Source organism: Kryptolebias marmoratus, linkage group LG11, assembly GCF_001649575.2.
Source record: "Kryptolebias marmoratus isolate JLee-2015 linkage group LG11, ASM164957v2, whole genome shotgun sequence".
Lineage (NCBI taxonomy): Eukaryota > Metazoa > Chordata > Actinopteri > Cyprinodontiformes > Rivulidae > Kryptolebias > Kryptolebias marmoratus.
Genome location: NC_051440.1, coordinates 18,055,645 through 18,072,865, shown reverse-complemented (window position 1 = coordinate 18,072,865; position 17,221 = coordinate 18,055,645). Strand labels below are relative to the sequence as shown.

The 17,221-nt window shown below is 45.6% G+C and overlaps 1 protein-coding gene across 1 annotated transcript in view; it reads left to right on the top strand.

Moving 5' to 3' along the window:
* The window catches only part of LOC108239949 (membrane-associated guanylate kinase, WW and PDZ domain-containing protein 2-like), an 84,201-nt gene that overhangs the window by 27,662 nt on the left and 39,318 nt on the right, over nt 1-17,221 (top strand). Inside the window, 1 exon segment of the mRNA XM_017423004.3 lies at nt 16,974-17,093. Coding sequence (XP_017278493.1) covers nt 16,974-17,093 — 120 coding nt within the window.

The window sequence follows — 17,221 nt, the reverse complement described above, 5'->3', positions numbered from 1 at the left end:
TCCCCCCCACCTCTTCGTCATCTTCATCTCTTTGCTTTCACCCTCTTTCACGTTGTCCCCGCGTCTTTGATTTCCCACTTCCCTGCATTTTCTCCCCGTTTTGACTGGTGTTCATTTGAGCTGGCCCTCAGCCCCCTGTCCCTTTGCTGCTCCTCTCCTCTGCACAAGGACTCGCCGCTGTGTTTCAGTGCAGCCACGGAGTGACTGACGGAGTGACGGCTGCAGTAATGAGAATTGGCTAAACCTCAGCACCGTCTCCCTGTTAATACCGAAGGACGCCATGTGCCTGTTTTGCTCACATGATCCCTCTTTTTAGCCGCTGCGTTTCAATTACAGCCACCTTCTAAGCTTTTATGAGACTGGAAAGACAATTATTTTGTGTGGTGATTTAGTAATGGCACCCCCATATTTAAGTGCCTATCACTTTACAAAGCTTTAATGAAGAATCTAAAAATTCAATAGGCCTCCTGCCCTTCAGCTCTGAATTATACGTTTGCTGTGTTAATTTAAATCTAGTTGTGTGAACGTTGACTCGGCATTCACTCTGTTGTCTCCTCGTTTTGTTATTTTTTCTGTACATTCTTTGCGATCTGACTACATCTGCGTCTGTCGTGCTACTTTAGTCGTTCATATACTAAAGCGTTCAGCTCAGTCAGGAGACGGCTGCTGGGACTAATGGTTTTTGTAACTTTTAAGCTTTTCAAAATACTTAACTTTATTTACAAATAGTGTCTCCAAAGATGAACTCTTCAAGTCCTTCAAAAACATTGTTCTGTTTCAAATTGGCTTATTTGAGCTGCTGTTGTGCTACTTTGAGCTTTTAGCTGTCTTTTTGCTACTTTAAACTAGGTTTTTGATGTTTTTAGCTTTTAGCTAGCCTTGTGCTACTTTTACCTTTTACATGCCCTTTTCCTACTTTAGCTTTTAGTAGGTTATAGCATTTAGCTAGCCTATATTTAGCTTTTAGCTAGCCTTGTGTTACATTGACCTTTTACATGCCCTTTTCCTAGTTCTTTCGGCTGCTCCCTTCTTCAGTAGTCGCCACAGCGGAGCAAACTCGCACGAACGATTTAGCAATTGTTTAACCTGGACTCGAACCTGCAACCTTAGGATTACAAGACCGCAGCACTGACCATTTAGCTACCCTTTTGATACTTTTAACTAGTCTATATTTACCTTTTGACTAGCCTTTTGCCACCTCTAGCATCTAGTTAGCCTTTTAATACTTTAAACTTGTCTTTTGAAACATTTGGCTGGTATTAGCAGGTGTTTTACTCAACCATCAGAGCCACAAAGCTTCCCTTAGATGGCTCAAATAATCCGGGCCGCGGATGCTGAATGCTGCTCCACTCCTGCCCGGTGGGGCTGTTTGTTGTCGTGGTTGGAAGCGTTAGAAAATCCGTGTTTTTTTTTTTCCTTCCCTCCCTCGTCTGCGGCGCTCTGACCAGGCTGTCAGTGCGGGTCTGTCAGCTTGACGAGCAGACGCCACTCTGCATCACAACATGCTGTCAAGGACGTGGGAGGAGGTGTGTCTGGCTGTCAGTGTGTGCGTTTGTGTCTGTTCGTACAGCTCCGAGGCTGTTGTGCTGACATCAACCACTGCATCCTGTTACATCATTTTGCTCAAGGATTGCCCCGCTCTCACCCCCCCGTCCCAAACAAAAAAAATAATAAACCAAATGTAAGCACTTGCTGCCTGATATGAATAACTCTGCACACTTTGTGTTCAGCCCTCCTCCAGGATGCCTCCTGTGTGCGTTTGTGTGCTCGGTTTGTTTGTATGGGAATGTTTGGACGTTTCTTTTCCACAAGCACAGAAGCCAAATGGAAGCAGGATTACCTCTTCAAGGACATACAAGCTCATGTTTTCCCTGTCATTGAAGATTGATGCGTAAAATGACTTTATCATTTTTTGGCAGGAGAAAGGCTCCAAAATGCCTGACAGTCTGTATGGGACTCACCTCTGGTGGCTTTAAATGCACAAATTTTCAGCTTGTTTCCTTTAATCGGCACAAACTAATTGACCTTTGCAGTTGACCTGTTTTAGCATCTGTCAGAGCATCTTCTGTTGATTTGAAAAAAAAAAAAAAGAAAAAACCACGAGGAAGCGAAAGTGTCAAAGGGAGGGGGGATGAAGGATAAAAATCTAAATTAAAGGCCTGTTTTGCTAACAGATGAAAACGGGCAAAAACTTTATTGCCCTTTTTGGTGACAAAAACACACCGAGCATCGGGTAAAGCGCACAGAATGAGGTGGGGGGAGGAGGATGAATGTGGACATGAATAAAGTGGCTCTGCAGGAAGATGGAAGAAGGGAGGATGACAGGAGGAGAGGAGGTAAAACGAGGAGACGATCAGCAGGAAGGTCAGGAAAGAATAGGGTGGATGGTGTAAAACAAGAGGCAGTGTGAGAAGATGGAGGCGGGGGGAGCAGGAGGAGAGCGGACGTGCACTGAATGGGGGTAGAAAGAGATATGAGGGAGTCTCGTAAGTAATTCCCGGGAGGACCATCTCCTCTCCTCCACTATACTCCGAGCCGTCAGTAAAAAGCCTCTATAAATAGCTTCAGCAGTGAGCAGCACATTCCTCGGCTCAGATAGCCTATAAATACTCGCAGCTTCTGTCAATTCGCATCCGCCGCTCTGGACGCCGGCTGCCCCGCAGCGCCGCAGCCTCTGACAGGGAATCCTCCGGTGAAGACCACGGAGGACGAGCCCATAAAGATGGTAACGAGGAACACGGCCGGGAAGCTTCGGATTGGGGATGACGCACGTAGCGGATAATGATGGCGGTAATGAAGATGGCTCTCATCGTGATGGGAGGAAATGATGTGGGGAAGGCGACAGGCACCTTTTAACCCCAGTGTGTGCGTGAGATTGTTAATGTGCCGCCCTGCTCATGCGAACTGAACCTTTTGTGCAACATATGTAAGAAAGAGTTTTAAAATGACAAAAAAAACGGGACGATGAAAGTGGTGGAAAGCCACTGGTGTTAAACAGCACTGATATTTAGTGTGACGATGAACAAAAGTTACAAAATTGTCCAGATTTGTTGGTATTCTCACTCATGGTCGGCGTGCCGACAGGTGCTTGAAACCCTTGAAATTTTAATGTGGCATTTTCAAGGTTTTCAAAGTGCTTTAATTGTGAATGAAGTGTTTAAAAGTGTTTGAAACTGTTACTGGATGTAAGTCAAACATTCGTATTCAGAGCCGCCGACCTGACTGCGTTTGTGTAGCAGGCTGGTACTCCCGCTGCTACAATTGGTCTCAAAACACCAGGGGCATTTACTGAGACAGCTGGTCCTGTGTTTCTGACATTTACGTCGTATATGGGAGTATTTGTAACATCAATTCTTGTAGTCACACTCGTCGATGATAGTATTGCTGTCACCTTAAATACTCCTGACATCCCTCTACCAAACCTTTGGCACGGTGTGCAGGAAGGACGTCGGTTTAAGTATCTTGTGATAGAATAAGAAGCGATGTGTGAGCGTTTGTGTGAATGAGAAATACGTTGTGAAATGCCATGGTTCCTAACCGGAAAAAGGTGGGTTGTTACCTCCAAGTTGGGGGTGAGTCTTTGCGTCGGACGGAGGGGTTTAAGCATAGATGCGTCGGAGCTTCGTCTGCGTTAATGAAGTGGGACCTGGGGTGAAAGGAAGCCCTCAGTTTGTCCGTCTACGTTCTGACGCCCACCTAAAAGAATGAGATCCTGCCTACGAGCGGCTTGAAGTCAGCTTCTCGAGCTGCTGGGCTTAGAGTCCGTCACCCGGGTGGAGCTCAGAGTGAAGCTGCTGCTCCTTCAAATTAAACGGAGTCAGCCGAGGTGGTTCGAGCATCTGATTAAGACGCTTCCTGGACGCCTCCGTCTGGAGGCTTTCCAGAACTCGCAGGGATTGAGCATCCTCTCTGGCCTGGGAACACCTTGGGGGTTCTCTCCTGGACCCGTTCCACGGATAAGTGGCAGGAAGTGGATGAATGGACCTTTTTATAGAACCTAAATAAAGTTATAAGGTGCCATACTGTAAGTGCATTCTTTAATTATTTAGCTTCTGTCTTCTAAAAGGACCGACTCTGGGCTCTGAGAGTTCTTTTTATGGTTCAATCGGACCAATGAGGATTAAAGGAAAGAAAAATCTGATTCATTTGAGTGGGAAAATACAAAAATCATGCTTCAGAGCACATAATCTTAGAACCAATAAGATGATTTGCTATCACAGAGCGTTATTTTGTTGTTTTAACAGCGTAATAACATGTTTTCATGGGTCATGGAAGTGAAGTAAACATCTAGAGCGTACACCTTCTGTAAAATGGGGAAAAAATCTTGCAAATGTTTTAAAATAGCCTTTAAGAAAGCGTGTCTTCCCATTTAAAACCCCTCAGTTTTTTTTTTGTTTTTTACACCTGGAACTTCGTGACAAAGGCTGGGTCCAGCCAACGATTTGTCTCCATGACAGCAACCGTGTTTTCAGTTCCAGCTTCACTCTGCGGCAGACGTGACATTCGGGACTTTCCGCGCAGATCTTCACCAGGATCTGCTGCGGGAGGCAAATCTGCTTCCATAGGTAAAGGTTCGGGATCAGGGTGGGAAACGTGCATGGATGGGAGGATAGCCAGAGTTCTGATCTGAGTTTCAAACAGTGAAATATCACGGAACGAGTCAATTATTGACTCATTTTCTCAACATATACGAGTCTGAGAATAAAAACCGTCCTTAGCTTCATGCTGTAAGTCGGACTGGAAAACTCACACTTTTAAGACCTTTGGGCTAATTGACCTTTTCTGATGAAACTGACTTCGGCTTGAATTAAATTCGCCTCTGATATAAAATCAAACGGACACTTGCTATAAATACACACTGGGACAAAATCTGCTCCTCCAAGCAAACATTCGGTCTTTTCATCTGTAATTATTTCCTCGGAGATAGAAGCTGTCGCTGAGACGCACCAGATTCTGGCATCTGTTTGAATTTTTTTTTAAAAATTATTTCTGTCTTTTAAACTCTACCAAGCTGAGGAAAAACCTGCGAACTTGAGCCCGAATCCTTCTGTTGTTCCAACGTTTGTATGCCTCCCGTCATAAGAGGAGGGCAAGAGTGTAACTGCATGTGTTTGTGTTTTATCTGTTAGCAAAATATCCCCTCAACCAGGGGACAAAATTCAAAGAAACTTTCATATAGTTATCATTAGATGTTCGTCTACAACCGATTAACTTTTCGAGTCGTGTCGGTATAAAATGGCCGCTGTCGCTAACACAAAAGTAGCTATAACTCAGTCAATTTTAGCAACATAGAGCTATAATTTGTCGTGGTAGTAACTGAAAGTCATTCCCAACACACTCTGAGGGCTAACAGATCTTGTAAAATTGCTTGAGGTTGTGTCATTTTGAAGATTTGACCAAAACGGCCTAAATTTTCTCCATCATCTGTCAACAGAAGATGATCTCGGTCTGAAACTTTGGCTTTCAAAGCAGCGGGCGATATGCATTCCTTCAAGTGATGCCAATTTTCATCGTAGCTTCCTAAACAGCGGTCATTAAAATAAAAGATGGCGACCGTGACTGTGAAATTCTCCTCAGGTCTGCATGAAACACAAGTCCTGAAAAACGGAGGAGGAGTAGAAAAAAGAAATGTTCGGTCATTTACTTTCTGGACGAAATTAGCAAAAGCAGAAGAAATAACAGGATCCGGATTACACCGAGGTGTTTCATAAAGATGTCACCTTGTTTTTAACTTTTAAGAATCGTGTCACAGAAACAGAAAACTGAGCGTGTCGTCGTGGATTGTTGCGTGGGTAAAGTTACCTGCATGCTGAGGGGCCCCTCACTGTAAAGTATTACTGGATGATAATAATAATAATGAAGAGGATGATGATGAAGAGGGGGCAGGAAGAGGAGTGATGACAGTTGTTTGAGGATGTTTTGTTACGATGATAATGGCTCTGATCAGTGAGTTGATAAAGATAAGATTCATTTCTTGCTGTGGGAGAACGACTCTCTGTACTTATGGGTGCCTTTTTCTTTTTTTTTCATCTTTTTGTGTTGATTATTCTGTTTGTGTGGTGAGATTTAATAAACCAAGCTGATAAATGAATCATTTGAGTGTTGCATGTCATCCTGTCTGTGTGTGTGTGTGTGTGTGTGTAAGGGAGAAACGCATCATCCCCCAGGGACTCTTCTTAAAGGGGTGATTTGCCTGCTGGCTTGCTCTTGTTAAAGGGCTGCCTGACATGCTTTGATGTGGTTCTGCGCTCCCCGCGGTTTGATTGGCACCACGGATTAATGTTGTTCCACGGATGAAAGAGAACAGCCAGGGAACGACGGGAATTTTCTCTTTCTTTTTAACGAAGCGAAAGCGGCACATATCGAACGTGATGAATGAATCGGTCGCGTCTGACCCCCGTACCCGTACCTTAAATCTCTGTACAGGTGTCGTCCTGTTTCTGGTTGTTGATCGTCTCGCTCGGATGCTAATCCCAATCTGAGGGTTCTGGGAGGCGTTTTTTTTTTTTCTCCGTTCGTGGCGCCTCTGTGATCAGATCTGTAATCTGTGAGCTGCTCTTCCTGTGATGGTCAGTAACAACCCTTCTGAGGACTCCATTCTTTGCTTTGGTTGAGCTTTTCTTCTCCGCACAGAACACCAACTCACACACCAGCCCTGTGTGTGTGTGTGTGTGTGTGTGTGCACCATCATGACCCCCTCTGTCGCCCTGTGTCTGTCAGCTCTGCAGTCTAATAAAGCTGCTTTTCACCCTATTGCCACTGATTCCTGTCACCACAGGAGACACCTCAGCGCTGAGGTGATTTCTCAAAGTCACACAGATCCCAGCTCTGTCGGATGCAGATGTACGGAGCGGGCCACGAGACGCCACGCCTGACGAAGCTGTTCAAGCCGAGGCGAGCGTCGAACGCTTTCAGCCCGGCGGGTTGGAGTTTTTGCTCGGCTGTTTGATTCGGTTAATTGGAGAATTTCAAATTCCCCTAGAAAATCATCTACGTCGGTGTTCTGTCTTCGTCACGACACGTCTTTGTTTGAGGCCGCCGACAGTTCCGTCAATACGAAACTACGGGGAAAAGCCTTTCACACACCCGGCGGGAGGTGCACGGGTTTCGGAGCTGACGCTGTCGTTTTTAGGGCTTTTCACAAAGCTCTTCCTAAAGTTAAACTCTCTGAACTTGAGCTTTAAAAAAAGAGCGAAACAAAAAACAATTTCAAGGAATGCATATCACCCAACGCCACGTGTTGCCCTTGACATGTGTGTTGGACACGATGCTCAGCGACTACCACGCCAGACTTTAGCTCATGATATGTAAAATTGGCTGAAGTTCCTCAGATCGGGTGGCTGTGGCGGCCATCTTGGGTTGGTTTTGGAACATTTTGGCTGACCGTGCTGACAAATGAACACACGCAAAAAATGTTAAATATTTTCTTGTTTTAGGAAAGAAGTTCCCATCATATAACATCTGTAAGAGTGAAAACACGTTTTGAAACATCGTGTTGTTTTCTGTTTTCGTTAATCTACCTTTGCAAGCACAAAGATGTCTTTTAAATAAGCTGATTGTACAAATATTGAGCTAAAATCAGTGTCATAGTGGCTAAAAGTCATCACCAACACAGGAAATCCTTCATTTTGTACACAAATTGGGAGCAATAATTTAATAATCTGCAGTGTCTCCTGGGTTTGTCCGGACGATAAGCCGTGTAGATTCTGCTCCAGTCCATCTGGAGACATCTCCAGGACCCAGAGGTGAATAGTTTCCCCCCCGTCAGCAGCAGAATGGGAGCCGATGGGGAGGTGCTCTCCTGCTTCTTGGCCGGGACCAGTCGCTTCTAGGAGTTTCCGCTGGTTGCCTAGCAACTGCCCTTTGCTGAGAAACCCATAATCCGGCAACACGGCGAGACTTCTGCATATAGATTAAACAAACAAGACGGGTACGTGACTTTTCAGAGACATGACATCGGTCCGATCAATTAATTGACGACTTTGGAGGACAGATGAACGTGTTCGCCGAAATGTCGAGCTATTAATTCTGCCGCGTGGATCTAATTTAACGCAAAAGTCGAGATTAATGGATACAAACCCGAGTGATTAAAGGCGTGTTCTGTTGCCTATCGCCCGCCGCCAAACGGCAAAGATGAATAAGGTTTGTGCCTGTGTGTATGTGTGTTGGTTAGCAAAATATCTCGTGAACCACTGGACAAATTTTAATGAAACTTGCAGGAAGTTATCATTGGGCGTACAGGTCAAGATGGCTGCCACAGCCAACAGACTTCTAAAAAAAAAACCCCACACAAACCTGTCTTATTTTATCTCAACATATTTAGCTCAGATTTGTTGTTGTTGTAGCTGAGAGTCATCCACAATACGTTCTCCAAGGGCTGCTAAACGTAGTACTCACCATTGGAGCCAACTCTGTTTGTCTGTTAGCAAAATATCTCATGAACCACTGGGGGGATTTTATTGAAACTTTCAGGAAGTAATCACTGGATGCACATCTACAACTGATTTACTTTTGAACTCAATCCAATTCAAAATGGCTGCCACAGCTAGTCAACATTAAAAAACACAAAAACGACTATAACTCAGTCAGTTTTACAGATGTTGAGATAAAATTTGACTTAGCATTAGCTGGGAGTCCTTAGTGCATCATCATGTCACCTCAGGCTTCTTTTAAGGTTTTTTAGGCTCTCTGGTGGGACATCAATGAGGATCACCGCCCTTAACTCTGAAACGCTGTGCCTCTAATAGACCAAGCAGCTCAGTTTTTACAACCACGCAACAAAGCTAACAATCCCCACAATGTTTTCAACTAGGCTGCACCTCTGAACCTGAATCTCCTTTTGGTCCTGAGCGGGATTTTCCAGCAGAGGTGACATCCCAGCCTGCAGCTCCCGTCAGAGTCGGACCTGTCTGCTCAGGCGCCGGTTGAATCGCTCCAAGGTAACCAGGTGGGAGCTCTCAGAGGCCGAGCTGCGACTGTAATGGATTGTCACGAAAAGAGCTGGCACTGTGCAGCTCTTTAAAATAAATAAATAAAACGCCAGCCATGCACGCAAAACCGAGCGTCTTGTTCGACATAAATGCCTCTTTCATACAGCAAACGTAGCCGTAGCCGCTCGTTACCATGGCGAGCCTGCGTTGCCAGGCGCTGGAAGCAGACGATCCCGTCAGCGCGTTGCCATGTCGCGGCGCTGCATCTGCCGCCCGTTGCTTTGTAGTGTAAATAAGGCGGCTGGATCGTACCTCGCCTATAGACCTGCTGTCACACTTCGCATCTGCCAGCCGGGGATGAAGGAGGGAAGCTGAACGCTGAGAGTGACGGAGGGGTGACACCGAAGTGCAAGCCGGAGCTTGAAGGAGGGGAGGAAGGAGGATGGGAGGATAATGAGGGAGAGTGGATTAAAACAGACAGAGAGGGAAGTGGGGGAGGAATGGGGACGGAGAACATGGGAGCAAATGGATGCAAGAGAGATGAGGTAAATTGGAAACAAGAGGAGACCAATTTAAAACGGCAAATCGGACCGACAGAAAGCCCTCACGTTCCTTCCTGCTGCCGTGGTGCTCAGTAAACAAGCAGAGCGGTTTAAGGACAGTGTGCTTTTATTGTTTGTTTTTACTGGAGCCGTAAAACTGATTCTCCCTTTAAATTTAAATACTGCCTTAAGTCGCTACCCGAGCGAGACCCTTTCTAGGAGCTGCACAATTCTGCTGCATCGTGCAGCGCCAGTTTAGTAAAAGTGATGAAAAACAGAATGCAATGATTTGCAAATATACATTTTTCCACAATGGAACATGGTTAACATCAAATGTTTAAACTAAGGATTAAACGTCAGGCTTTAAAAACTCTGAACCAAAGCTCATTTAAAATGGACTCGGGTAAGGTGGATGCCACGTCCTCCGTCCTAAAGAAGAGGGGGAACATTTGGCCTGTTATCAAAGTCCTGCCTGTCTGATGGTATGGGGGTGCATTAATGCCTAAGGTGTGGGCAGCTTACACATCAATGCAGAAAAGCAGATGCAGCAGGGCTTCAGAGCAGAAGAGTCCGGGTCCAGAACCGAGCTGCCTGCAGGCCAGACCTCTCAACAGTCCAGGTATGAAGACCCGAACCTGCTGAGCAGCAAGAATCCTCCATCAGACAAGAATGGGACAATGTTTGCTGTAAATCCTGCAGCAGCTGCTCTCCTCAGGTCCTGATGTTAAAGAAGAGGAGGTGCTTCACGGAGGGAAACAGGGTCCTGGAAGATCCTTTTTTGGGATGTGTTGCTGCCTTTAGATTAAAAATGATCTTATTTTTTCCTAAAATGGTACAACTTAGTTTAAACACTGGATATATTTACTACGTTCCATTGTGAATATAATATGGGTTTATGAGTTTTGCAAATCGCTGCATTCTGATTTATTCACATTTTATCTGGAGTCCAGACTTTTTTTTTGCAGCTGTTATAGTAATATCCTCTGCTTAATTCAGATCCCTCGCTCCTTAGATGCCAGGAAAAGTTTGAACCCTTGGGGTCCTAACTGGAAACTAGGAACGGTTTTGGCTCGTTGGTCGACAGACGTCTCATCCAGCAAGGTTAAAGAGGTGAAACCAGAAGCAGACATTTGTTTCTTGTTGTTTTTGTGTGTGTGTGTATGTGTGCGGTTTGTGGTGTTCGGTTTGACGCTCGTTACGCCGAGGAAACAGGTGTGCTATTTCATCTGCACCTTCATGGATAAATTCCTCCTCTGGGCTCACCTGGGGATGTCTGTGTCACACCTGTTCACCTCTCGGGAAGTGTTTTCAGCTCCTGTTAGGTTTTAGTTTTCTGGCGTCGCGGTAGACTTCTTAATAAACCGGCTCGGCTCCCTGGGCACCGTGACGTCTGCGGCGGAGGAGCTGCTGTGAGCCAAGCCGTTCAGTTTCAGTCATCCAGGTTCATTACAGCGTCCAATTAACATCCCATTGTCCCGATGACTCTTACTGCAAATTTATCACAGAAGCTGAATTTTTTTTTTGTTTCTCTGACTCTCAGAATTATAGAGGACCTAATTGTCTGTGCTCTGTGCGTATAGATTAAAGTAATAAGTAATAAAATAAAGGAACCTCCCAGCCCGCCACCTCTTTGTTCCAACTCATACTCAGGCTCAGACTTTATTGGACCGCCCCCCTCCTCCTCCTCCTCCTCCCTTTATTATGATAATCACTTCATCGATAGCCTATTTTTAGCTCCGCTCTGCGTCTTCATCTCAGTGACTTCCTGTGTAATTATACAAAAATGTGCATGAACTCATGTGTGCGTTCACTTCCAGGCTGCTGTGGACGCACCGCCAGGTTAACCAATCACTTCTTTTTTATTTTTTATCCCCCCCCCGTCATTTGCTGCCTTTTCTCCGATGCTGGCTCTTTTGTTTTTCTCCCGTCGGTTCATAATTCAGCGGAGCTCTTTGTCCTCGTATCGTCCGACACCCAGCTGAGTTATTTCAGCACATCAGCTATTTCAGCTTTAAATCCAAATGGATTTTCCTTGTTGTGTTTCTGAGTAATCTCTGCCTTTTTCCTCTCCCTCCCTCACACTTCCTCCCTCCCCCTCCAATGTAAAATATTTTATATTAGCCGGTTGTCATGGTTCGAGGCAGAGAAAGTCTTCATCCTCCAAAGTGGCAGCTCTGAGGCTTTTCATTGCTATTATATATTTAAGGCATTTAAGCCATAAATCTCTGCGGCACTTCGGCTCGTGCTCGCGGTGTCACCTCTGAGAGGTTTGGCTGCTCCGGCTGATTGCGATGCGAAAACCATTTTTGGCTCACAGCCGGCTTTATCCTTTATTAGCAAGAGCGCAACATCCAGTCAGTAGTTAACAGCTTTTACCTCCGGAAGGCCATCACCGACTCCTGTCTGTACAGTCTGCTGCCATTTTTTTTTTAAAGATTTGAGTAACACATTAAAGAGAGAGTTTGGATGTTTTGAAGTGCTGTTCCTGTGAAGTTCTCAGTAATAATTAAAGTCCTAGCGTCCCTAATGCCACCTTTTCGTGCCAGAGTTTCAGACTGAGATCAGCTTACGTCGACAAGTGACGGAGTTGGAGCCGAGAATTATAAACGCAGACGCTCAGAGTGCATGTATGTGTCGTGAATGACTCTCAGCTACTACCACACCAGGTTTTAGCTCAGTATCTGTAAAACCGTCTGACTTACAGCCATGTTTGTGCTCTCTAACATTACTTGGCTGCGGCGACCATCTTAAATTGGGTTGACTAAAGGTTTAACAAACCAGTGTTTACATAGACCACCATAAAACTCTGGAGATTGAAGTCGTTTTAACTTTGCTTGACTATCCCACTGTTGGTGCTCTGAGCAGCTTATACTGCATGTAAGATATTGACTACTGGCAAGCACTACTACTAGCGCCCTTTCAAAAGAATCCGATCCCGTCTGTCAGTCAGCGCCCTCCTTTTGTAATATTCTTCTAATTGCGTAAATGCTGAACTCCCCGAACTCTCCGTTATAGATCAGATTTGAACACTTTAGTCCTCGTCCTGTAAATGTTCGGCGACAGAAACTGGAAGTTTAATGACAGAGAAAGTCGGCAACCCCGGCGGGAGGGGGTGAGGGTGGGGGGGAGTGGCAGAAGGAGCAGAGTATGGATTTTCCTGAGAGTAATGTCTCGCTCAGTGAAAAGGTTTGCTTCACAGATGTTTAGTTTGAGGAGTAGTGATGAGGAAGAGCAGGTAGTGGGGCAGAAAAACAATGAGCCGAGCTGTGAGACGGCAGAGGAAGGGAGAAATGAGGAACAGTTGGCTCGTCTTCCTACCTCAAGGCCCGGATCAATAGTCCCAGCTCAGACCCCTCCCGCCCGCCACCACCACCGTCACCGTCACCTCCCTCTGCTCCGTCGCTGTGTCCAGCAGAGGAAGCTGTAGGAGAAGGCCATCAGCAGGTCATCAGTATTCCGGCAGGCTCTGCCTCCTCCGGTGTGGCCAGGAGAATAATTTCATTCTGATCTCGCAGATCAATAGCCGTGCCCTCTGGAAGGCGGGCGGCCCCGCCTGGCTGGCCGAGCTGCCGCAGCGTTCAGAGTTCCACGCGCACCGGACGGCGCCCTTCAGCTTTTTCGCCTGCAGCACAGCTCCCAACAGGGAGGCTCTGAGAAACCCTCTCATTCGGCTGAAGCTGTGGGGGAAAAACCGGATGGCCTCGTGACGTTCAGGAAGCCCTTCGGGTCTTAGATGACGGAGTGTCAAACATCGGTGCGGACCGAGACTTGTGGAGGCGCAGAACGTGTTTATTACACTTCCTGATATAACTCAGCACGAAGGGAAACTGCAGCCTGAAGAATGACCATAGAGTTCAATCAATAAAAATCTATTATTTTCTATAATCACGTTGCTTTAGGTTTTATTCCTTCATTCACAGTCGGGACAAAAATGCAAACTGCTGTCTGTTTATTTCCATTTCTGCAAAGAATCTTTCAGTAGGGACGGTTAGTTGTTATCACCCACCATGAATGATGGCGGAGATGGACGCTGATGCCTTTGCCCATGTCTGCCTGTCTGTTACCAAAATATTTCCTGAACCTTCAGACAAATTTTAATAAAACTTGCAGAACGTAATCACTGGATGTGCATCTACAACTGATTAACAGTCGTCGCAGAAAAGACACAGAAATTACTCTAAATCAGTCAGTTTTACAGATACGGTGCACAATTTTGGTGTGGTGGTAGCTGAGAGTCATTCACAACAAATACTCTGAGCACGTCGTCTCGCGGTGTTGATGAGGAGTTTTGCAAGGCTGAGAGTTTTATCCGAAGATCAACAACGTTAAAACCACCAGCCCAATATTGTTTTAGTTCCACCCAAAATGTTAAAGATGTTCTTGGAAAACAATATTTACACCAAAAGTCTGTAAGGTTTGTAGTTTTAGATCTGCTGCATGTGAATGTGAAGCGAAGAGGAAAGTAGGAAACTCAGAGATGCACACACAAACCTGCTCGTACCTCTGGGGTTGCACATTTATAGTTTGGGAGTCTGAATAGTGCCCACTGGGCCACCGGTAAAGATCAAAGTCACACACACACGCACAGAGAAATAAGCACAATCACATCTAGTCTGAGAATGTGGGCCAGTTAGAGCGTTGTCTAAGTTCACTCTTTATAAAAATACAACAAAATGGCTCAAAGTTTGGTTCAGACTGAATTCATCCTCACAGTTCAAAAACTTAATCTTAATTCCCTCAAATAAACAAATTTATCAATGTTTCATTAGAAAACCTAAATGCAGGTAGATGACATCAGGCAGTGATTATCTTCTTGTTTGTGCCTTCTCATCTGTTTGCCTTTTTTCCTGTTTTTCTGCCCACCAAAACTGCTTCCTGAAGCGGCTGAATTCCCCCTGAAGCTGCTCCCTTCAACATCTTTTCCTCTTTTTCTTCTCAAAAAGACGAAAACAGAAGAACTTCTGACTGAAAAGTGGCCCATTAGGACCACATTTTAGTCACTAAGAGGTTGTTGCTCTACTTTAATAAAAATCCAGCTCTCGATACGAGCTCCACTCATGTAAGTTAAAGACGTTTGTGGTGTTTTTTTTTTTTTTTTGGCTCAACCTGAGCGTACAACAACCAAAGAGAATGTTAGAAGTGGCAGAATGTCTCAGATTTGTGTTTCTCTGCCTCACTTCGCTCCTTTCTGTCGTCTTCAGGTCTGAACCGGGTGTAAAAGCTCAACTCGGGGCAGATTTCTGGTTTTGTAGCAGTGATGAAAGGTATATGATCAATAAATGGTTCCCACAAAAACAGAAATTCCTGCTTTTTTTTCATTTCTAAAGAAGGGCCCAAAGTTTTGTAATAATCGCAGGAAAGAACAAACGCCTCCATCATGGTGTTTCAAAAGAAGCTGCTGCCAGTAGCTCATTATGGTCACCATGGTAACCGCACGTCTGTGTCTCTCACTCCCTGACTGTCGAGTTAATGAGAGGCAGGCAGAAAGTAAGGCTCAAAGGAACAGGAGGCTGATTTTCACACAGGCAGATGTTTTATGTAGCACATACGATCAGTTTTGAAGAGGATATTTAGAGTTAAAATACAACAGAAGTCCACGTATTCTGGTGGGGTTTGAGAGAAAACCATAAAACTTGTGGCGGTGAGAGACACGCCGGGTGACAGATGGCAAAGAGGCCTACATTTTGACGTATAAAAAGTGTTGTGGGAGTAATCGGAGTTTGTTTGCAAAAAATGAAAAATGTTAGGCAGCTCAGAGGTTAGGGTCACATCATCAACCGTCCAACCATACCTGAAAACATCTGGAAGAGTGATTAAACTTAACCTGCGATTGTGTAAAACCTGTAAAAGGCGTCAAAATGCCAGTTCAGACGTGTAAAATCCAACTTTCTGTGACCCGTTTATACGTGAAACAGTGTTTGTCTGAGCTGCAGAGCTCCAAACAAGCTTGGTTCTACGTTTCGCCTTGATCCCATTGATCGCCATTGTTCGTTTTTTTGTTTTTTCTTGTTTTTTTGCACATCTACAGTGTACGACGTACCACTACCAAAAGTCGAATCACAGTATTCCCAATCAAGCTGCACATATTAATGTATAATTTTCATGTTTAATTTCAACGCTGTGAGAGGACAAAACGTTTTAGCAGGATGGTACTAAGAGTCCGTCCGTGCTTACGTATCAGCATTTTTAATTAAGGTTAATTTTTGGTTAATAGATGGATTTTTTAATTGAAAATGAACCATAAATGAAGTACGCCGCTCACATGTAAATCTCTCCGTGCTCAGCAGCGGGCAGTTTGGCGAGACGGGCGTCCCCCTTCCTTCTCATTAAGTGTTGATAAGCTGCCATCTTTTCTCCCGGCAGTGACTTGAATACAGTCGAGACAGTTCAGTGGATGCACTGCAGGAGTAAAGCGGCGACAGATGATCAATAGAGATCCAATGATTAAGACATCAGGCTCTATGGAGAGTTAGTGCGCGTGTGTTTGTGTGTGTGTGTGAGAGCGCCATATGTGAGTCCGCAGCACATTCGTCACCTGCTGTTCTAATCTCCCTCGGCTCACACTTCTGCTGTCATATCAGCAAGGGTTTTTTTTTTTTTTTTTTTTGTTATTTTTACACCTCTCATTCATACCTGTACACGTTTCTGTTTTCCACAGTGTTTGTCTTTTCCTGACACAAACCCTTCGTCCTCTGCCTGCCGCTCGGCCGCATCAACACCCCCCCCTCTCAAATGTGGGCCTGAGGCTTTGGGAAAAGAGCAAAAGAGCGGTCTCCCTCTCCTCGCCGGGCCAATGGCTGTTTTTTTTTTTGTTTTTTTGGCATGATCAATAGAGAGCGGGGATCAACAGCAGCGGACTTCACTGAAGCCTGAGCCGAAAGTCCACTTGGCAGAGACACAAACACAGCACCTCATTAAACCCAAAACTCCCCTCGCTGCCATTACGCAGCCGCGCCGAGCCGCGCCGCCGCCGCCGCGCTGATGAAGCTCTCTAGAGCACTGATGTAGGAAGGCTCTAATTGCTGCATGGTAATGTGGCGCCTCTGCACCCCTGCTGCCTCCACACCGACCCAATCGGCACAGTGTGCTGCTGCGTAAGCGGGGTTGACTTATGCCTGCTAAAACTGCCATATTGATTCAGTCATTACTGAAGCGGCATCAGATTGGCTCGTAGGCACTGAGTGATGGTGTTTTGCTGTTTGCTGCTCCCTTCCATTTGTCTCTCGCTGTCACTCTCAGAGAATTGTGTGAATGGATTTGGCGATCACAAGCGATGACTCCTCAGTCAGCCTCTTCACTTCCATTTCCCCTCACCCTCCCACTTCCTCTCATACGCGCTGTAACCTCAAATCTGCCGTCTTTTCCTGTCCGGCCTCTTGTTTTGTTTTTTTGTTTTCTTGGCTCTTTTCTCCGCCTTCCTGTCTTTTCTTCTCAAGTGTCCTATTTGGCTATAATGACCTCTCTGTGTATTCTCTCTCTTCCTCTCTCTCTCTCTCTGCAGGTACCACCAGGCAGCCTAAGGAGGGGGAGGTGCCTGGGGTGGACTACAATTTCGTGAGCGTGGAGCGTTTTATGGAACTGGAGCAAAGTGGAGCCCTGTTAGAGAGCGGAACCTATGAAGGTGAGATGTGGGAGCGTCTGCGAGCCGAGCTCAGGTGCTTGGGGAGCAGGAAGCTGGGAGCTCGGAGCTATTTTGAAACGTATTCTGCCTTCTTCGGTGCGAAAATCTCTCCCTGATTAATCAGACGT